Consider the following 23,105-nt stretch of genomic DNA (forward strand, 5'->3'; position numbering starts at 1 on the left):
GCACCTAAAGGCTGCTGCAGGGTAGACACTTCCTATGCCAATGAAGGGTTTTTCCCCATCTGCATAGGTACTCCACTTTCCTGAGAGGTGGTAGCTAGGTTAACAGAAGAACTCTTCCATCAACCTAGTGCTGGTCTACAGCAAGGGTTAGGCCAAAATAGCTCCACGGTCAGGGTGTGGATTTTTCACATCCCTCAAAGACATAGGTATACAGAAATAAATTCCTGCTGTAGACCAGGCATATGTTCCCCTTGTGAATCTAGCCCAAAAAAACTCAGGGAAAAATTTTCAAAGGGAGGTCATTGGGAGCTAGGCACCTAACTTCCTGTTATGTGGGACTATTAATGGCAGCCATTAATCACAGAACTGCTGGAAGCTGATGGGTGTGCTAAACCCCGTTTAGCCTGAACGAAGGAGCCATATGTCATGAAGTCACCAGGCAATGCTCTGGAACTGCTCCCCACAAAGCCAGTCAGGACTTTGGGGAGCCTTCTCTCCCTCAGAGCAGATTTGTTCAGGGCAAGAAGCTCACACGTCTTCACCTCTGGCGTCTCTACCTTGGAGCATTCAGCATCCTCTGCCCTCCGTGCGCTTCCCACAGCGAGCCCACCCAGGTGGGGTCCTGGAAGCCACAGGGTTCCGCACACCCCACTTTGCAGTTAGATGTGACTCTTAGCCAGCAGTAAAAACAGAGGTTTATTCGATAACAGGAACAGGATCTAAAACAGAGCTTATAGATACAGCGAACCGACCCTTCAGCTGGGTCCATTCTGGGGGCAGTGAGCCAGACCCCTAGGTCTGCACTTCATCCTTGTCCCCAGCTTCCAGACTAACAACCCCCTCCAGCCCTTCTCTCTGCTGAGCTCCTTTCCCCGGCAGGAGGTCACCTATCTCTTTGTCTCCAACACCTTCATTGGCATCTTTGCAGAGGAGGGGCCCAGGCATCAGTTGCTGGAGACAGAGCTAGGCATTAGGTGCACTGGCCCTTGCTCTGCCAGATACTTAAGAACTGCCATGGGACACTGAGCACCAACACAGTATTCAGAGAAAACATTAAGAACATTCCCAGTTTGTCACACCATAGACCTTTCATGTTAGTTATAGCCGAAACAGACAGCTACCACCCAAGCACTTGGGCACATGGCAAAGCCTGAGCGGAGTTAAGCCAGGTGTCGAGGGGGGGTTTCCGGCACTGACTGGAGGAGCCACGGGGTCATTGGCTGCAGCTGTGTGTCTGAGGCAGAAAGTAAATAGGAAGCAGCAGTGGAGATTCAAGTGGCCCTATGAAGAAGCAAGCAGGGAGAAACTCCTAGGGCTCAGAACTGGCTGAAGAGGCAGGCTTGAAAACCGTAAGCAGGGAAAATGGCTGGTGTTTGTTTCCACCTTTTTCAGGTGGAGAAAGGTGTCAGGCAACTATATCTATTTTGTAAGCAACACGAATTGACTTTGTCAGTAGCAGACAACAGTCAAGCTGAATAGCTTATGTCATTAGCTCAAAACTGAGGTAGCATACACTGTCGATTATCCATGATGTGATGTTCAAAAACACATACCCTGATGGGCTAGTGTTCATAGCGCCAATTTGTGTGAAATTCCCACAGAACAGAAATCGAGGGTGAAATCAGGCTTCAAGCAATGATTCTGTCCTCCCTCCCCACCCATCCCAAGGCTTTTCTTAAACAGTGCAAAATAAAGCAACAGAGTATATAGCAGGGTTTCACTGTATCTAAATATGTTCATAGTTCAATGTGTTCTGGGGGCCTGGGCCTATTCAGTTGCTAAGACTTTGGCTGCCACAGAGTGAATTCCCTCCTTGTCTATCAGTAGCCCAAAGTCACTAAGCATTCACTCTACCATTACTTTGTGAGAGTCTCATTCTTTCCCTTTTGCCATACACAAGGTGTACCTCCCCTGCTGCCCCAAAATACCCTCTGTTATTCATTTACCTCTGGTTTTATGAGATTTAATCTCATAGACCCTGACTCTAGGACTGGAAGGGACCTCAAGAGGTCATCGAGTCAGTCCCCTGCCCTCATGGCAGGACCAAATACGTCTAGACCATCCCTGATAGACATTTATCTAACCGACTCTTAAATAGCTCAAGATGGAGATTCACAACGTCCTAGGCAATTTATTCCAGTGTTTAACTACCCTGACAGTTAGGAACTTTTTCCTAATGTCCAACTAAATCTCCCTTGCTGCAGGTTTAAGCCCATTGCTTCTTGTTCTATCATTAAGGGCTAAGGTGAACAAGTTTTCTCCTTCCTCCTGATGACACCCTTTTAGACACTGAAAGCTGCTATCATGTCCCCTCTCAGTCTTCTCTTTTCCAAACTAAATAAACCCAATTCTTTCAGCCTTCCTCTATAGGTCACGTTCTCAAGACCTTTCATCATTCTTGTTGCTCTTCTTCGGACCCTCTCAATTTCTCACATCTTTTCTTGAAATGCGGTGCCAGAACTGGACACAATACTCCAGCTGAGGCCTAACCAGCGCAGAGTAGAGCGGAAGAATGACTTCTCGGTGTCTTGTTTACAACACACCTGTTAATGATCCCAGAAACACGTTTGCTTTTTGTGAACAGTATCACACTGTTGACTCTCATTTAGCTTGTGGTTCCACTATGACCCCTAGATCTCTTTCTGCCATACTCCTTCCTAGACAGTCTCTTCCCAGTCTTATGTGTGAAACTGATTGTTCCTTCCTAAGTGGAGCACTTTGCATTTGTTTTTGTTGAACTTCATCCGGTTTTCCTCAGACCATTTCCTCAATTTGTCCAGATCATTTTGAATTTTGACCCTGTCCTCCAAAGCAGTTGCAATCCCTCCCAGTTTGGTATCATCTGCAAACTTAACAAGCGTACTTTCTATGCCAACATCTAAGTCGTTGATGAAGATATTGAACAGAGCCGGTCCCAAACAGACACCTGCGAACTCCACTTGTTATACCTTTCCAGCAGGATTGGAGGCCATTAATAACTACCTGAGCATGGTTATCCAGCTAGTTATGCACCCACCTTCTAGTACCCCATCTAAATTGTATTTGCCTAGTGTATTGATAAGGATATCATGCGAGACCGTATCAAATGCCTTACTAAAGTCTAGGTATACCACATCCACCACTTCTCCTTATCCACAAGCTCGTTATTCCTATCAAAGAAAGCTATCAGATTGGTTTGACACGATTTGTTCTTTACAAATCCATGCTGGCTATTCCCTATCACCTTACCACCTTCCAAGTGTTTGCAGATGATTCCTTTAATTACTTGCTCTGTTACCTTCCCTGGCACAGAAGTTAAACTAACTGGTCTGTAGTTTCCGGTTGTTTTTATTTCCCTTTTTATAGATGGGCACTAATTATATATAAATATCCCTGCATGGAGATGTACCATCGACAGATAGCTGAGGTGCTGACATTGGGAAATCCTACCAGTGGCTGGAAAGAGCTGGACTAAAAGACAGCACTGAGGCACTGATCATAGCAGCACGGAACAGGCACTGAGCACCAGATCCATTGAAGCAGGGGTCTACCACACTAGAGAGGACCAAGGTGCAGACAGTGCAGAAGAGGCCTCAGAGACAGTCCAACACATAGTGGCAGGATGTAGGATGCAGGCGGGAACAGCATACACTGAACGGCACAACCAAGTGCTGGTATTGTGTACAGGAACATCTGCACAGCGTATGGCGTGGACCCTCCCAAGACCAGATGGTAGATTCCACAGAAGGTTGTGGAGGAATAGCGGGCTAGATTCTGTGGACTTCCAGATCCAGACGGACAGGCAGATACTGGCCAATCACCAGACATCGTGGTAATAGACAAGGACCAGAAGACAGCGGTGTGAGATATAGGCAGTGCCAAGTGACAGCAACATCAGAAGAAGGAATATGAGAACTGGAGAAAGTACCAGGCCTGAAAGAGGAACTAGAGAGATGTGGAAAGTGAAGGCCAAAGTGGTCCCAGTGGTGGTAGGAGCACTCGGGCTGTGACTCCTAGCTGGGTGAGTGGCTCCAAGAGATCCCAGGAACAACGTCAGAGCTCTCTGTCCAGAAGCGTGCAGTGCTAGGAACAGCTAAGATACTGTGCAGAACCCTCAAACTCCCAGGCCTCTGGACCCGAGGTTGAGGAAGACACAAAGCACCCATAGGGGTGAGAGGGGAATTTTTTTAATATATATATTATATATATATTTTATAGATGGGCACTAATCTCATCTTGAGATGCTGTTTTATAGCCAGAGAACACAAAGGCCTGGTCTACACTGGGGTGGAAAATCAATCTGAAATCTCTTGGCTGAAGTCAATGTATCTTAGATTGAATTAAAATGACTTACTTTGCATTCTCGTGGCACTGGATCGAGAGCCGCAGCTCCCCTGTCAACTTTGCTTCTGCCTCTCACACTGCTGGAGTTCAGCAGTCAACTGGAGAGTGATCAGGGACCCATTTATTGCATCTACACTACACGTGATAAATTGATCCCTGGGTTGTATAAATGTACCCTAAGTGACTAGCCTTGAGGAAATTAGCACACTGCACCATCAGAAGTTTACAAATGAATACAAAATGAGCTTCTCCACAGAAGAAAACCCCCTCAAACTTGAGCCCCTTTTTAACCAGTTTTGCATTTGTTTAGTGAGTCTGTTTGATTGGCCTATTTTCTAAGTGCAAATCTGAGAGGGGAAGGGAATCTTTCAGTACTTATATTGCTGTTGCTAGTTCTACTACAGGTTGAACCTCTCTAATCTGGCATTCCCTGGTCCAGCAACATCCATGGTTTGGCATAGGCATCGACGTAGTGAGTGCTCTGGGGCCGGAGCACCCATGGGTAAAAAGTAGTGGATGCAAAGCATCCACCAGCACCAAGCTGCCATCACTTACCAACTCCTCTTCCTCTCTCCCAGCACTTCCAAAGCACCACAAACAGCTGATTCACAGCATTCAAGTTCCAGGAGGGAGTGGGAAGACCTGTGGCCAGCAGCTAGGACCAGCACTGGAGCCTCCGGGACCATGGCGGTCATGCTGGGCACAAAGCCTGGAGGTTCTGCAGCACCCCCTGACACACATTCCTACTTCCTGCACCTATGGAGACCCACTGGCACTCTGCATTGACCCCCCATGGTTCAGCACCAGTCAGGTCTTGAGGGTGCTGGGACTAGAGAGGTTCAACCTGTACTTTGGGTCAAGTTAAGTTCCCTTCTGCCAGCAATCTCTGCAGTCTCACTAATAACACAAATGAGTCTGTCCCACAGTACATCTGCTAGGAAGTTTCCAAATGAGCAATAATCAGTTAGTCTTTTAGCTCTGCAACATACACAGCTACAGTTTCACCTTGCCTTCTCATCCAATCATGAGACTTGGAATTCTGTATTGTATTGTTTGACTTTGGTGTCTAGTGCTCTGTCAAGATATTTTGCAGGTCTTCTAAACCTTCATCTTCTGGTTTCTGAGTTTGTGTGGTAATCTAGCCATCCAGTCCCAGACCTGGACTTCAGTGTCCACCAGTCTGGTCCTGTCCCAAACCTGGACTTTTGCGTCCAAAGTTTGGGGGCTTACCTGAAACTCCCCCAAGCTCACTGGATATTCTCGCTGCCACCAGATCAGGAATTAATCTATGGGGCCTGATCCCCCCTTCCTCCCTCTGGTGTCCCCAACCCTCCCTTGGTGGGACACCCAGATTCCCAATCCCTTGGATGCTAAAAGCAGGACAATAACCCCTTCCCCCTCCTTCTCAGGCTTGCCTCGCGGCTAACCTGGGTGAAGGAAGAAACCAGCTTTTTGCTTCCCTCAGGACAATGGAGATGCAAAATACCCACAGCTGGGCTCTGCCACCCCCTTGCTCAGGAACGAGAAAAACTGTAACCACCAGAGAACAGAGAGAATTCTTCGTCTCTTTCCCCGTAGTCTGCTCTTTCCCTGGACCCAATAGGAAAATAGCCCACAGCCTGGCTTTTCCCTTTGCCTCCCTAGGAAAAGAACTTTCACAAGGTTTTAACAAGAAACTTTATAGAAAAAAAGAAAGAAAATATAAAACAATCATCTTGCATTAAGAAATCAATACAGGCTCTTGCTTATAAGAAAATAAAAGAAACAGTCTGAATTAAAAGATACCCAATTAAACCAGCACAACAAATTAAACATACAGGTAAATACACCCCAAAGACCACATAGCTGAATTACTTTGCGGTTCCTGGGTACTTACAGGTGTTTAGAAGAAGTATTAGGAGAGAATTAGAAGAAGACTTGTTTTCCTCATAGCTAAGAAAACAACAAAGACCCCGAGTATACAAATTCCGCCCCTTGACTTTAAACAATCCAGTTCTCTTGATTGGTCCTTCTGGTCAGGTGTTCGGTTACCTTTTCAGGTAAAAAAACTTAACCCTTTACCTACCTATCATTTATTGACATGCCCCCCAAATCACCGACAGTAGAAACTTTCACTGGAGGTGATTTCTACTAAAACTTAAACTAAACAGAGGAATACAACACATGCACATAGAAATAAAAGCATGCAAAGTACAAGACTTCAACATTGTCAGGAAAAGTTTTAACCAGTGTATTCTGGGAAAACTCTCACGGAGAGTGCATCAGCTACTTTGTTAGAAGCTCCTGAAATGTGTCGGATTCGAAACAAAATCTTGGAGAGCTATGACGCCACGAAGTAGTTTCTTGTTGTGCCTTTAGCTGTATGAAGCCACTTTAGCGCAACATTGTCAGTTTGTAGCTGGAACCGCCGTCCCCAAACGTATGGGCGTAGCTTTTCCAGGGCGTACACAATGGCATAGCATTCCTTTCACTGACTGACCAGTGACTTTCCCTCTCAGATATTTCTTGCTGAGGAACACGACAGGATGGAAGTTCTGATCCGGTCCTTCCTGCATAAGACTGCTCCATACCACGCCAGATGCATCGGTTGGTTACTAGGAATGGTTGTGCAAAGTCGGGGGCCCTAGCACAGGGTCAGACCGTGAGCGTCGCCTTCAGTTGGGTAAAGGCTTCCGACACTCATAGTCCATTAACTGTAGTTGGCTGGGGCTTTTTGGTCAGGATCGGTCAGTGTGCCAGCAGATTTGGCTGTAGTGTGGTACAATAGCCCTGTAATACGCCGGGCCAAGCCTCAAGAAAAGATGGACCTGTTTCCTTGACTTGGGAACCGGCCACTTTTTGGATAGCCTCCACCTTGGCTGTGGGGTTATGGTTCCTCGACCCACCTGACATGTCCCAGGTAATCACTCTGTTTTGGCCTATTTGACACTTTTGCCTTAAACAGTTTACGTCCTGCCTGCCTAGATACGGCAAAAGGGAACCGTTTCCAGGTGTTCTAGGTGTGGCGGGCCAGGAGTCAGATAATGCCACATATCGAGATAGGCAACATGCTATATCTCCATCCTGCTGTAGACCATCTACCAGTCTCTGGCAAGGTGGCGGGTGCATTGCGCCAGCCGAAAGAAGTACATGTAAATTTATATACCCCTGCAGGCGGTGACGAATGCTGACCTTTCCCTTGGAGGATTCATTCTAGTCGGTACTTGCGCAGTACCCCTTTGGTAAGTCCTATGGTTAGAGATAACCTGCACAGTCCCAACTTTTCCAATAAGCTCATACGGTGCGTGCATTGGATAGTTGTCTGGACGAGTCACTGCATTATAGCTTGACGGTAGTCCACACAAAAGCGTATTATCCCCATCTGGTTTGGGTACCAGAAACTACTGAGATGCCAGATGCACTGGGTAGATAGAAGCAGATTATACCGCATCTGTATCCACCGCATTATTCTGGATTTCCCGCTGTAAAGCAAGCCTGTGTGTGAGGGGACACCTGTGTAGGGTGTTGCGTTTCTAACTTGGGTGAGCATTTACCTGTGTCGATGGAGTGTGTATGCCCGTTCAGTCAGTCCTGGAGTGGCTGAGAACAATGTGCGAAGTTGGTGCACGGCTCGTGGTTTTGTTGCCGACTGCAGACGTTCCAGGCTGGTGAGAGATTCACCTCTCCACGCCGCCGTCCTTTCTGCCGCATAGTAGACGCCATCAGGCCACTCTGCCGTCCCTGGCGTCCTCTGCTCCCTGGACTGTAAACTGACAAACCTGTAAGTCTCTGGAATAAAAGGGCTTGAGAGAATTAACATGGTACACTTTGGGTTTTAGTGAGGAATGGGGAAATGCTATGAGATAGTACCCTTTTCAGGTAAAAGAAACTTAACCCTTACCTACCTATCCATTTATGACAGTTTGTAACTAACTTCTAGAGAGGTTAGGGTTTTACTGCTACAGATGCAGAGGAATATTGATTTATGCATGTCTTTATTGGTAATCTCACTTGCAAGAATGGTCGCTCAGTCTTTCAATATATTGCTGCCTATTCTAATTTACTGCACTGATCTTATTTTTCCCCATAAGCTGCCATTTTGTGATAGTACTACCCTGTCCAATAAAAGCTCTTATGGTACTGAAGGTTGGGAACTTGCTACTTTTTTCCCCTATTGCACAACACTTACAAAACAGGACATAAGGGAGGGGTGGTGCATGGCTCCATCTCAGAATACTCTAGGTATCCCAGGTAACCCATTGTAGCCACTTTACTACAACCACCCTCCCCAGCTGAACCTTGCCTGACAAATACCTACAGGGAGCAGGAGCCAGCTCTCTGGGCTTCTGCCTGACAGGCAGATGCAAGAGCACCCTGCTAGGACTTTCCCTGACCAAGGGTTTCCCCTGCTGAAGAGGCAGGAAAATCTACATTCATCTTATAGGACACACAACCAGGAGCATGCATGTGACCTGCAATTATACCTCCCAGTCTTAAAAGGCTCAAGAGCCATAACAAGCACCATGGGATACATGCATGTGCCCTAAGAGCCAGTGTCCTGTTACATCCCTCAGTTACTATGCAAGACAGTCCTGTCAACCTCAAGAGATCAAAAGTCATGAACTGGACCAAAAGAGTCAGGCTTTTTTAAGCGACTATGTGGGAGGGGTGGGTCTTCCTTGATATTTTACCTCCCCCTGCCCACCCCTAGCAGGTGAGTGTGAATTAGCATTGTCCACTCTCCAACAATGTATTGAGTAAGATGATTTGGCCCCACTAACAGAGCTTTCATCCCCACAGCTACCTATTCCCTGCATGCAGGGCCAGCTCTGTGTTTTTTGCCACCCCAAGCAAACAAAATTTTTGCTGCTCACCCCAGACTCTCACTCTTTCACCCACACCCCCTGCCACCCCAGCACTGGGCTCTCTCCCAGCACTGGCAGGGTTGGGGTAAGCAGCAGGGCTCCTGGGCCACGCCTCAGCCCAGGCTCCCCACCTCCAGGACCGGCCGGGACCCGGGAGGGCAGAGCCAGGGGACTTCCCCAGCAGGGGGCTGAGGAGCCAGGGCAGGGGAGCCCCAGAGGGAGCGGAGCCCCAGAGAGCAAGATGCAGGCCCCGCATGGCAGTGCCCCGCCCTCTATGACCCCACTGCTGCTGCAGCCCCTGGGCAGCTCAGGCCACTTTGCCCAGCCCCAGCTGTGGTGCTGGGGGGCGGCCTCCCTGTGGAACCTACAGATGGCTCTGTGCACCTTACGGGGCAGCCCCCAGCCTGAGTGTCCCCTGCTCGGATCCTGCCTGAGCCAGCCACAAGGTGTGGGAGCTGGTCCCCCACAGCATGAACCGCAGCAGCCCCAGGGCGACCGCCACACACGAAGCTTTGCTACTGCCAGGGCTGGCTCTAGGCTTTTGCTGCCCAAAACAAAAAACAAGAAGATGGCTGGAATGCTGCCCCTGAAAATGTCCCACCCCAAACACATACTTGGTTTGCTGGTGCCTAAAGCTGGCCTTGCCTGCATGGCAATTGATTCTGATTCCCCCATCCCCTATCAATTCAGCCTCTTCCCAATCCTCACTTCTATTTTTCAGACACATCCACCCTCCCAGGCCTGGAAGGCTGCAGCAAGGTCCCCTGTGCCCCTTCCAAGCTACAGCAGGGTCTCTTAACAGCCCCCACCCCCTTCAGAGGCAGGTGCTGCAGGGAGGGAGGAAAAAGGAGCAGGCCCATCACCATTGCTCCCAGGAAGGGAAAGGAAGGAAGAAGTAGAGCAATACTGATCAGCTGGGCTCTTTAGCTTTGGGTTGCTATGAGGAGGCAGCAGCGGCAGCTGCTCTGCTCATAGCAGCACTAGGTGCTTATTCTGCCCCAGAAGGCAGGTGGCCAGACAGCCTATCAGAAACTCAAATTCATTAGAGGGCTGGAGTTTCTCACCTCGTGAGCCTGGCTCCAGCCACAGCCAAAATCATGTCACTCAAAAAAAAATCAACCCCCTAGAGACAACATTCTACAAACGGAATTTTGCACAAGGCTCCCACTGACATGATTAGGAGACTCCCTGTAGATTAAAAAGGAGCAAGAGTAGAAGAGTGGACTCACCAAAGGTATCTCCCCTTATGGCCAGAAATCTCTTTCAGCCCTGTGGTGGCTGGTCTCATTCCATGACTCAGCCCTCTAGCCAGGTTACTTTAAAGTTTCTCCCTCCCACCAGGCTAACAAAGTTCAGCAAACAGGAGTCCAGTGTCTTTACATCAGATCTTCTGCCTCTGGGCCCTGTGGTCCTGTCACCTTCTCACCTCCAGACTTTCAAAAGTCCTTATTACCTAATATCAGGGCTTCAGACCACATTCTCTGGTAGCTGGCAGGGGAACCCAAGCCCACCCTCTCTTCTGAATTCCACTGTAGGGGCCCTGTAGCAAGCAGGCAAAGTCTGTCTAGTCAGACTCTCCTTCCCTCTCTCCCACAGTCCCTTGCTGCCCCCACTGCATACCTGTGGTCTTCTTCTCAGGCTCTACAGACTCAAGATTCACTCTTCTTTGAGGGCTGGGTTCAGAGGACTTACCTCCCATCCTCCCATAAATCTCACCTGCAAATTTTTTACTTTCTGCCTATCTCAGGCAGGAACTTTTGTTTTTCAAGTTCCCTCTGCTTTATTCCTCTGCTGACTACCTGCCAGGGCTCTCTTCCCAAAGTCCAGAGCCTGCTCTTATCAGGACTCACCACTAGAGCATACCCCTCCCCACTTTAGTATATACTGTATATCTCAACTAACCCTACACCAGAGCTTCATAACAAAAGATTCTTAGGTATAGTCTCCCAACAAGACACCTATCCTGAACCCCTTCCTTTATAGAGCCACCCAGCTCCTCTCCAGCTGGGCCTCATCCTAAATTGGTCCTGGCCCATCCTCCATGTGCAATCAGGTGCACTAATTGAGGTTGCAGTGCCCTTTAACCCTTTCAGTGCCAGTATAGTGTTTACACCCCATCACAGTATGCAATGCCAAAGACCACTGATCATAATTAAAAATGAAATTTGTCTCTTTTCACAGATTAAGTCTGACACAAAAGTGTTTTCCAAAAAAATATCTGTATTAATGATCCAGTTACCGACCACAGGGCAATGAAAAAGAAAAGTGCACACTTTGGTTACTGTCATGACATAGCTCATGTAGATAGTTTTCTGTGCACTGTAGTATATAGTAAATAATACTATCTGCAAATTAACCCACTGATGGTCCATGGAATCTGAACAGCAAAGGAAAATCATTAGAACCAATCTGCCGATAATTACAGCCATTTACTATTTGCTGCACTGTTGCTAACTTGTTGCTCCAATTAGATTTTATTACATCTAATGGAAAGACCAGTGTAATTAACAGTGAAAGACTGTGAAAAGAGCCTTATTTCTTCACCAAACAAAGATGCAGAACTTGTGTGTTACAATATGTGCAATGAATCCTGAAGATTGTATCCTGAAAAATTATTTGTTCTTGGCTTTCATCATTGTGTATGGTATTATGAAGTTGGTCAACTTTGTATGTACATAAGAATCTTCAGCTGCAGCAAATTAATCTCATGTAATTAAGCCACTGCAGTGGAAATCAGTTGTCTGTTGAATAGCTTGAGAATTTATTTGTGTCTCCTTCATGCAGTTTCTAGTCAAAAAGCCTTTGGGTCAAATACTGCCCACCTCAAATACCAGTCAAAGAAGAATCCTTGAGGGGTTTAATTAGCATATTTCTTTTCCTTGCAGATCCTTCAGTAGAAATCACTGAAGGATGGCTATATCCAATGATCATTAGAAACTCCATGACAATTCTGGGGGAGATTGTCAAAGACACAAAGAGCAGTTAGATGACCAAGTCTCATTGAAAGTCAATAGTAGTCTAAGAAAAAGTGGTTGTACCACATGGATCTCAACACTATTATTTTTAATAATCTAATTATGACCTTAGAAGATTTCTTGGTTGTTTTGTGATGCTGTTTTAAAATCAGTAATTCCTATCACATTAATCACTCTAAATAGTTTTTGTTTTTAAATGTGTAAATGCTTCTCTTTGGAGTCTAGAAACTTTTTTAATTGTTGACAGTCACTGTTATGAGGATCTTCAAAACAGGAAAAAGTTTACTTAAAATTCTCTATAGAGACAGCAATAACTGTTATTAAGGAATAATTTAGTAGCATGGTTATTTTACTGGATCTGTGTGCAGTGTACCAGCTGGCAGGATCACTAAAAGCTAAATACCAACGAAAGTGAATGTTCCAGTTTTTGACGGGGCCAAACAATGCCCTAACTTACCTATTACATTCCAAGATACGCCTTCCTGAATTATCTTTGCTGAAATACATAGTCTCCACTTTGCAAGATCCTTTTTAAGAACTCAGGAGATAAATATCATGAGAACATTTAGTGGATGTCTGTGGAGTTAGAGCTGCTCTGTGACTGCCTAATATAATGTCTTGTATTGAAGTATTGAACTTCAGCATAAACTTGGAAAGTCACTGAACCATTCTAGTGTATGTGCCCTGAGAATACCCACAGCAAGAGATTACCACACTGAAGTCTGCTGTCAGTTGCCAAGGTTCCACTGAGACTCAGGGACAAGTGCTGGATTTCTGGGTGTACTGAAACAGAACTCTGCACCTGGAAACTATATAGTGTGTCAGAAGTGCCATTAAGCTTCTTCACAATATACAGTACATATAGTTGAAACAGATATTATGCAACAGGGTCTGCTAAATGTAAACCCGAAGCAGCAGTTTTGGTTACTGCCAGGCTTAATTTTCTACATGAAAATAAACTTTATTTCTTTTTAGCTTTCCCTTTTTTAATGCAGTAAAATGGGTAGATTTCAACACATTATGGTGAAATTTTCAAATGTATGCACATATATTGCACCTATATTTACTGCACACACACAAAAATACACATGCAACATATATCTGTGCTTACTGTGCATGCATTATGCAGGTGAAATTGTAGCCTTGTCCTCCTGATTGCAAGTTGAATCTAAGACAGATAATTTCCTGTACTCCCTGTTAATCTCTCTCTCAATAAATACAAGTGGAAGCTGAAGTCATCACACTTTACTGTTCTTGAAGGGGGTTTTGGTTTTTTGTATTTTTGATGCACAGAAGCAATCCTCACACACAACTATCTTGTCCATTAAACAAAACTATGTGAAGATGGGACATTTTTTGTCACACAGGTGTCCCTCATGTGAAGTCCAGCTAACCTCCCTTCCCCAATAACAGCTGCATGTCTTCACCCCCAACAAGCCCATAGCTAGCCACTTCTATGGGATGTTCCTTGTGGAAGTTAGAGTTCAAACAACTCTATTCTTCAAGCAAACCTGCAGGGTTTTCTCCACTTTCCACTTTTGCAAATCAAACAGCAGAGTTCAGCTTGTAACCAGATCCCCATCAGGGTTCATGAAGTCACACAGCCCTAAGGCCAAGCATTTAATATCCCCCAAGAACCTATGCTTCTCTCATTCCATCTCTCTCACCCCGCACACACCCCTATTTATTTATCAGAAAAGCAAAAATCCAACCATAAAAGCGCCCCAGTGATGACCTGCATTATTTTCTCAGCATGTGTAATATGGTGTGAATTTGGTTGTGTCATTGAGAACCAGAATCCATAACTTCCACTGGAAATAATGGCAATCTGATGACACATGAGAATCCACTGGAGTTGTCTGTCAGTACTGAGGAAGATAAAGCACATCATCACAGTAAATGCTGAAGAGCAAGGACTAAAAAACCTACTACTACTCATCAAGTACCATTGTGGAGAGGGCACTGTTTGTAACCTCACTGGTGCATGGGGCTGAGGTGGATGGAGCACTCTTGTCATTAGTGGTAGCTTTGCCCGAGATTATTTCCTCTGGCTTCAATAAAATAATGTAACATTTTGGCAGAAATATGCAACCAAGCAAACCAAAGCTTGAGGCCAAAATTGCAAATATCTCAACAACTACTTTGAATTTCCCTCTAGTGCTTAAGGAGGCTGAACAAAAGAAATCCAGACTAGGAAGAATACCAGCATTCCAAAAGCGATGAATTTCGCTTCATTGAAATTATCTGGTAACTTGCGAGCTATGAAGGCAGTGATGAAGCATAATACAGCAAGAAATACATCAAACCCAAATATAGTACATAAAAATTCTATGGAGCCTTCATTACACTCAAGAATTATCTTTACATTTTGGAATTCCATATTTGTGTACACATATGGAGGTATACATGTGAGATAGGCCATGCAAATACACACCTCAATTATCACAGAAATTAACAGAAGAAGTTTTTGATGAAGAGGTTGCATGGATATATGGTCATGCTTCTCTGCAGCCTTCAGCTTGCTACCTCTATATGTTAACAGGAGTGCAATCGTTTTTCCCAGTATACAGGACAAGCAAAGAGAAAACCCCAGGGCAAGAGTCACTTGGCGGATCTGACATGACCATTCTTCTGGTTTACCAACAAAGAAGAAGGAAGTTAACAAAGTAATGACAAGAGATAGCTGAATGAGAAAGCTCAGCCCTCAATCATTGGCTTTCACAAGAGCAGTGTCCCTGTGCATCCTATAGACAATGGTCACAGAAAGGACAATACAAGCTCCAAATAGAGAGAGAGCTACCAGCGTGGTCCCTAAAGCTTCATCATAAGCCAGAAACTCCACCTCCTTTAGCACACATTCATTCTTGAGTGTATTGGACCAGTAATCATCAGGACATGGAAAGCATTCTCTTGCATCTGTTAAATACATAAAAGATTTTTTTAAATTGATTTAGGCATGGACTGTTAAATGGATCTGTTTGAAAAAGACTCTTATTACCAAGTTTGCTACAGATGTCTCTTTTGCGGGGGGAGGGAGGATACAAAATAAAGCTTTTTCCAGTCTGGTGAAGCACAGAAGTTAACCACTAAGAAGTTTGGACAGATGGATTCCACCAGCTAATGGAATCTCACCACACTTAACTGGGATAGCTGCTGGGGATAAAATTTAGCCAATGCATTTCATTAATTGAAAATAGCTGGTATAATGCATGCTATGTCATTTAAATAGCATTCTTCATGTTGACATGTTCCTAATAGTGGAAGGATTGTAGAGAGTTCAGAGAAGTTCCATGAGACTGATAAAATTATTGGTAAACATACTTTACAGTGAAAGACTCAAGAAGCTCAATCTCTTTAGCTACTCAAAGAAAAGGTTAAGGATGACTTGATCACACTCTAAGTACCTACATGGGGATCAGGAATTTGGTAACTGAGGGCTCTTCAGTCTAGCAGTCAAAGATATAACAAGATCCGATGGCTAGAAGTTGAAGCTAAAGAAATTCAGACTCAAAATAGGGTGCACATTTTTAACAATGAAGATAATTAACCATTGGAATGACTTACCAAGGGTTGTGGTAGATTCTCCATCACTGGCAGTTTTTAAATCAGACTGAATGTTTTTCTAAAAGATTACTCTAGTTCAACCAGGAATTAATTCAGAGGTCCTATGGCCTAGGAGATCAGACTAGCTGATCAAAATGGTCACTTCTGGCTCTATAATCTATGAATTAACAGCTGGTATTTAAAATAGAGCTGGCTGGGAAACTGAATTTCAGTTTTGTGGAAAAATTTGAGTTTTCAGAAATATTTTCATACTGAATTGGAATGTTTAGGTATAAGTACTTCAATACAATGGTGAATGGGTGTTCTAGAAATACCATAGACAGAGGGAGATTTTATGAAGCCCTGAGTTTGCCTATTATAAAAATTCTACTGTATCTGAAAGAACTCTGATCATTCTAATTTTATCTCATATAGATCTGAATGATTCAGGCCTTTACTATTATATTATCTGGATGAAATCCATGATATGTCTATACCTATTTATTCTTACATGAGGCTTTTTTGCTGTACCTGTTTGCTGTACTTATCTCTCCATCTGCACATGGAATACAGACAAAACAGCATGCAGGCATCCCATGTCGGCTCCCCTTTCTAGTACCAGGTTGGCAATTTTCAGTACACACAGAACGCAGAGGCTAAAAGGAACAGAATACAATGTCAAATCTATTTCTTCTACAGAGAAATACATTAGGTATATAAATATGTACCTAAAGTGGATCATTCCCAAATTGCAAGCCTGGGCTCCCCCAAAAGTTCATTTATTACAGTCTACACTGGAACCTTGTCACCTTTTTTCCACCCCTAAAACTTAAGAGCTCGGCTTTGTACTCCAGATTAAATGTATTATTTGTTATTTTTCCACCAGATGTGCCGGCCAGACTAAACTACAGCAGTGTGTATTAAATAATTAATGTGCTGCTGGAACATTACAAATGCAACAACAAAAAAATAGTTATCCATTACTGGGAGAGGAAGCAAACGTCACCCAAAGAGTAAAAGAATACATTTTTATAAAGAAGAAACAGGTTGTATTTTAAATGAAAATAATATCTTATACAAAAACCTCTACAGCTCTGTACACAACCAGACAGGCTGGTTTCTAAACAAGGTTGGTTTCTAAACAAAGATATAATGTATTTATTTGAACAAACAGATATATTTGTGTATTAAACATGTGACTTCAAACATATTAAAAAATGTTCAAAAAAGCTTTTTAAGGGGACAAAACCTGCTCTCCTTGCTCAGGCAACACTCCCATTAAGTCAGTGAGTAAGGACTTCGTGATATGGCCAACACTAAGTAATCACAGGCTAGTCTGCACTGTCTTTTATTAATCATCATTATTATATTATTATTAATAATAATTTCTATTTCAGCAGTGCCTACTGACCATAATTAGGGATAAAAGCTCCATTTGTACCTATCCTCTGTGCACACAACACAAATTACAATCCCTGCCCCAGAGATTTTACAATCTAGTATTTTGACTATACAGAGCAATTAAATAAACAGACAAATAGAGGTAGGGAAATGACTAGGAGGTGGGATAACAGCAGGCAAAGTAACAGTTAAAAAAATAATTTGCAAAGAAGCAAAGATTACTAACGTTTAAGGTTGGAGTGTTCCAGAATATGGAGTCATTATTATATATCTTCATCTCATGACCATTTTTGTATCATTATAGATTCCAATCTTCACAAAGGACATTTCTCCAGTCTCCTTCAGCTGCCAGTTTATAATGTCATATGGTGCAGACACATTTCCATTGTCATCTATCTTTACTAGCTCATTGTCAAAGATTGTGAATTTAACATTCTTCAGATAGTACATTAACTACAAAACGGGGGAAAGTGACTGTCAAATTAATTTACACAGTTATGTACACTAGTTACATAGCTGGGAAGGATCTGAAGTAGAACATGGACCTGTCATGTCTAGAATTGCCTCAAAGATTTTAAAAACTTAAAGATAAGTTTTAAAATATATGTACATATAATCTTGGGCCAGATAAGTGGTCAAGTAATCCCTCCCATGGGAAGAAAAGCATGACTGATGAAAAATCCCCTTCCGTGTCCCCAAAAGGATGGGCTGCTTGCTGCTTATTATACTACCAAACTGAATCATATTCCTTTTAATTCACTAAATTCTATGTAGTAAAACTTCTGTGTAATTCTGCTCAGGTCCATTGATACTACTTGATTTTACCACCTCAGATGGAAGTTCATTTCACCTACAGCATTCACCACTCTCTGTGTAAAATAATGGCCTCAAGTTCCTCTGACATTTATTGGGGCAGATCCTCATCTACTGTAAATTATCCTAATCCTACTAATTTAAATGGTCCTTGACAAATTTACATAGCTAAAGGTCTGCTTCATTCCCTCTTAACATGAACATGTTTTGACATTGCACTCATAATGCTTTATGGAAATATGTTTATGAATGTATATATGATATAACTGGAATATGTTTTATGCTACATATGCCATGCAAAGGTTATTATCTACTGAATATATTCATCCTATTTGTATGCATGTATCATTTTTGTAATTCGAGTTATGAATATTGGCTGTGTACTTGTTTGATTTTAAGTAGCCTTAGTAAGGCATTTGGTCAGCTTCTTAAAAAAGGAATTTGCAAGTTAAGTGCCCAATCAAAAACACTGAACAGACATAGGAAACTTGGAAGACTCCAATCAAATAAGAAGTCTACCAGGGGACGTTCAAAGTAGCGTATAAGCAATGGCTGCACTTGTAAGGAACTGGTCATGCATGGACATGTGACTTGCCCATGTGACTCCAAAACTCCATCTTGGAGCTGGATTCTGCATAGGAGAGAGGAGGGGGTCTCCACCCACAAGAGAGCATCTTTTTAAGCCCTTGGGAGACCCCTCCATTTTGTCTTCAGCTGGCTCAAGAGATAGCCTCTCCACCCCAAAGGATACCTGAAAGAAACTAGAACAAAGGACAGTAACCACAGGGGTGTGAATGATTGCTGGATCCAGACTAGAAGGAGGCTAGTCTGTAAAAGAAACTTACTGGAACATCTCTGAGGGTGAGATTTCATCGGTAATCAATTTCTTACTGCATTAAATTTAGACTTGCATGTTTTATTTTATTTTGCTGGGTAATTCACTTTGTTCTGTCTGTTATTACTTGGAAACACTTAAATGCTACCTTTTGTATTTAATAAAATCACTTTTTACTTATTAATTAACCCAGAGTATGTATTAATACCTGGGGTGGCGGGGGGGCAAACAACTGTGCATAGCTCTCTATCAATGTTATTGAGGGCGAACAATTTATGAGTTTTCCCTGTATAAAGATTTATACAGGGTAAAACAGATTTATTTGGGGTTTGGACCCCACTGGGAGCTGGGCATCTGAGTGTTGGGGACAGGAACACTTCTTAAGCTGTTTTCAGTTAAGCCTGCAACTTTTGGGGGATGTTGTTCAGACCTGGATCTGGGTGTGTAGCATGCTAGCATGTCTGGCTCAAACTAGGCAGGGCACTGAAGTCCCAAGCTGCCAGGGAAAGCGGGCTCAGAGGTAGTCCCAGCACATCAGTTGGCAGTTTCCAAGGGATTTTCTGTGGTCCAACCCGTCATATATACACCTTCTATGTCAGGTGTGTCCAAGTGATAACACTGAACCAATTTCTGCCACCTTTACTCATGATGGGTAGAACCTTACTCCTCAAATAGTCCCCATGAAATCAGTGAGGCTACTTGTGGAGCAAGGTGCTACTCAGTGTAAGAGTATCAGACTCTGGCCTAGAGTAGTTATCTCTCACATCATTTACAAAACCCAAGAACTTGAAAGCAAGGAAAAGACATCACAAAATGTGCACTGACAACATAATAAACACAGTCTCAGCTAACGAGGACCTTATGTTCAAAGGGCCTGATTCTGATTTCACACCAGCGTAACTCCATTCTGTTATCTACTTACAGCCTATCATGGTGACCAATATTGTCTCATTGTTTCATTGTACTCCCCTATCAGTCTGTCTGTATCCACTGAGCTTTTGTCTGAATCATGACTGGTTTACACAGGTGTAAGCAAAATCTGAATCAGGCTCATTTAATGTAAATCATAACTCATCACTTGATTTCAGCATATGTTTCAAATTTACCTATTATTCATTTTATTAATTAATTTTTCTGGTATTAATATTGAATTTATTATCTTTATAGATACACTTTTAAAAATTAAAAGAAAGTTAAATGCAATTGCAGACATCATATTAAAATTGTTTCTTTAATTCATTATGTAAAATTATGATAGGGAAAAGCAATGCTTACCTGCCAGGGCTCAAAATCATATATAATTGCACAGGAATTTTTTGGAAATGGTCCACTTCCTTCTACACAGGTGTCTAAATTGTTAAGGGCATGGGCCACAGTGAACACAGCTTTATAGACATTATATGTTATTCTGAACTCTGAAACATCCAGGTAGGTATTTTTTATGTCCTCCAGTTTCTCCTTTCCAGTACAGAGCTGATCAGAAACAGGATGTACTCCACTCTCTCGACCTGTTACATTTATTCTAAAATCTGTATTATAAGGTACCCTGCTGTTAGGCCAAGTGCAACTGAAAGCAGTCTGCCAGAACTCAATAGTCAAGTCATCACTAGCATCATTATCTGGATGCACATCAAGCAGAAAGTCTTTTAATCCTGGTATGTCACCCCTCCGTACTCCAAAACCAATGGTCCCACAAAGGAATGAAAAATATTCAGGTTTAGCAATTAGTGCTGATGTAACCCAGGCCTCACTTGCAATCCAGGTTTTGCCAGTAATGTTACTGTGTGCAATTTCTTCCATTAAGGGACTGAGGTCAATATCAGAGGAATACACTACAATGATATTTGCTGTGGATTCTTTTATAGCTTCCACAACTGCTAGTATTTTTTCCCCTGGAAAATATTTTTGGAATGGTCTCAGAGAAAGCAATGCAGATTCCAGATTTCTCTACATGTTGTTTAAAATACTTGATTCCGTATTTTCCATAGTCATCATCTCCTGCTATTGTTCCTATCCATACCCAACCAAAATGTCGATCAAGTTCTGCCATAGCCAGTGATTGATGGCTATCATTCGGTACAGTGTGCAGAAGGGAAGGGAACTGGTATTTGTCAGAAAGAACCGAGCAGGAAGAGGCATAACCAACCTACGAAAAAAAAGTATTGACGGTATGAATGCTCCAAGTCAATTGGGTGTGCACTCTGAAGCCTAGCAAGGACAATGTAATTATCAGGAGCCAGGGATCACCAGCACTCAGAGAAGCCTTGGTCACACCACTCTTTGCCCAGCCATGGTCCCTGCACTGTCTGCTGTTTTTCATTTTCTTCTATTTAGCTATCTTTGGTATTTATAAGGCAACGTTCACCAAAGCCAGGGCCCAGTGTATAATGTGACTATGCAGCCTCAAACTGCTGAATCATTAGAGATTATTTTTATGTTGCTGTGTATGTGTATTCCAGAACCTAAATTTTCATTTCAAATAAAACTAAATAACAAGCCTTTATGGTTATGGTGAAAGATTTCAAAAGGTAAACCAAGTGTAAACCAATGCAATACTGACAGCTTGAAACAATAGCGCTGAGAGAAGTATGAATGCTCCAAGTCAACTGGGTGTGCACTCTGAAGCCTAGCAAGGACAATGTAATTATCAGGAGCCAGGGATCACCAGCACTCAGAGAAGCCTTGGTCACACCACTCTTTGCCCAGCCATGGTCCCTGCACTGTCTGCTGTGAAGGAAACTGTGTATGAGCTACTGGGTGGCTTTGAGCTAGCCAAGGATTCCTCTACACAACAGTGGTCCTCTTTGTGTTTAACTGTGTCACTCTGAGCACCTTTCCCAGACCTGAAAAAGAGCTCTGTGTAGCTCGAAAGCTTGTCTAATTCATCAGCAGAAGCTGATCCAATAACAGATATTTCCTCACCCACTTCCTCTCAAATATTGCTCATTATATTTAGATTTTAAACAAATACAACCTTCAGTTACCTCAGAGAAATAATCGAGTCCTACGATTCTTGAAGAAGCAATAGTCACAGCTCCAATGATTGCTACAAGAGGTGCACCAGCACTGCATCTGAAGTTGGGCATTGTTTCATTCTGTCCAGTCAAGTATGCCAAAGTCCCTTCAACAGTTTTGGATGTTGTAAAGCAGGTATCGTAGATGTGATAACTCAGTGTTATATCTGGTAGAATATCTAGCCTATTGTTCACCTCTTGGATGGCATGTATCATAGCTCTGGCCCAACGGAAACCTCAGAAGTTAAACCTGCAAAGACGAAGTATTTGTCAGTGCTGAATACATTTGGCAAAAGCACTTCACATGGAACGCACTTCCTGTGTCATTCCTAAAAGCAAAGCAACACGTTTGTGAGTGCATGGTTTTCCCTGAAAATTAATGGGGTTTGTTGAAATCTGATCCTGTAAAAGTTGATTTGATTGGAGAATGTTCAGAAACTTCCAAGAAGGCACTCAGCACCTTCCAGGATCAGCTCCAAAATGAATAGTAAGTGAATTATCATGGAGGGTCTAATCCTGCAGCCCTTACTCATGAATAGTCTCATTCTCTTCATTATCCTATTTCAATCACTGACCATTCACCTGAGTAATGACTACAGGATCAGGTCCTTATTTTGTAGTCACTCCATCATCCTCGGAGCCAAACTGGCTGAGAACCAGCCACTTTTTTTTTGATAAGTCATTTTCCAGTGACACTTTGTTCTCACCCACCTCATCTTATATTAAGAACACCTCGACAAAAGCCTGTCATTAGCATCAGACCAGCAGTGGAGTTCCTCCCAAGAATCCCAGTAGATGATTTCTTTCAAGTAGAGAAACATCGGAGGTCACAATGTAAACAGAAGCAAAGTTGACATTGCCTTTATTCTTCACAGCTATCTCCTATGGACATGTGCTTTTACCTACATCTCCTCAGTAGCTTAGTGTGAGCTCTGTGCAAACTTATACATTATTAATTTTGTCTCTCTTACTTTCAGCCTTTGAAATTATGATTTATTCAGAACTGAGTGTAAATCCATGCTCCACTCAAAGCCCTACTGTTCTGCTTTGCCATCATTTGGGCAAACCCAGAGGGAAAGTGCTTTCATACTGCACCTTATGAGTCTTTCAAGACACCAAAACAAAAAGAAGTAATCACTGCTGTTGGTTGCATGAGAGTCAAAAGTACTTTTTTTACATTGTAAATATTTTAATAAATAGTTTAAGGGGGAAAGATCACCATAATTAGAAACAATTGTACTTGTCTGATTTCTATATAACATGTGATTCTGAGATTTAAAACCAACTTCCACTCTCTCTACACTGACAGACTGCATGTGCTACAAATCGCGCATAAGGAAAATACTGACTCAGTGAT

At 43.2% G+C, this 23,105-nt stretch overlaps 1 protein-coding gene across 1 annotated transcript; it reads right to left on the reverse strand.

The window, feature by feature from the left end:
- Positions 1–13,744: 13,744 nt before the first annotated feature.
- Positions 13,745–21,996, reverse strand: LOC116828884 (vomeronasal type-2 receptor 1-like). The gene is given in 8 exon segments (XM_075068440.1): positions 13,745–14,315; positions 14,318–15,051; positions 16,217–16,341; positions 17,313–17,369; positions 17,372–17,539; positions 20,010–20,627; positions 20,629–20,880; positions 21,719–21,996. Coding segments are annotated over 8 exon segments (2,442 nt in total). The 5' UTR covers positions 21,965–21,996; the 3' UTR covers positions 13,745–14,073.
- Between the last annotated feature and the right edge of the window lie 1,109 nt (positions 21,997–23,105).

The sequence above is a fragment of the Chelonoidis abingdonii genome, chromosome 8 (assembly GCF_003597395.2).
Source record: "Chelonoidis abingdonii isolate Lonesome George chromosome 8, CheloAbing_2.0, whole genome shotgun sequence".
NCBI classification, from domain to species: domain Eukaryota; kingdom Metazoa; phylum Chordata; order Testudines; family Testudinidae; genus Chelonoidis; species Chelonoidis abingdonii.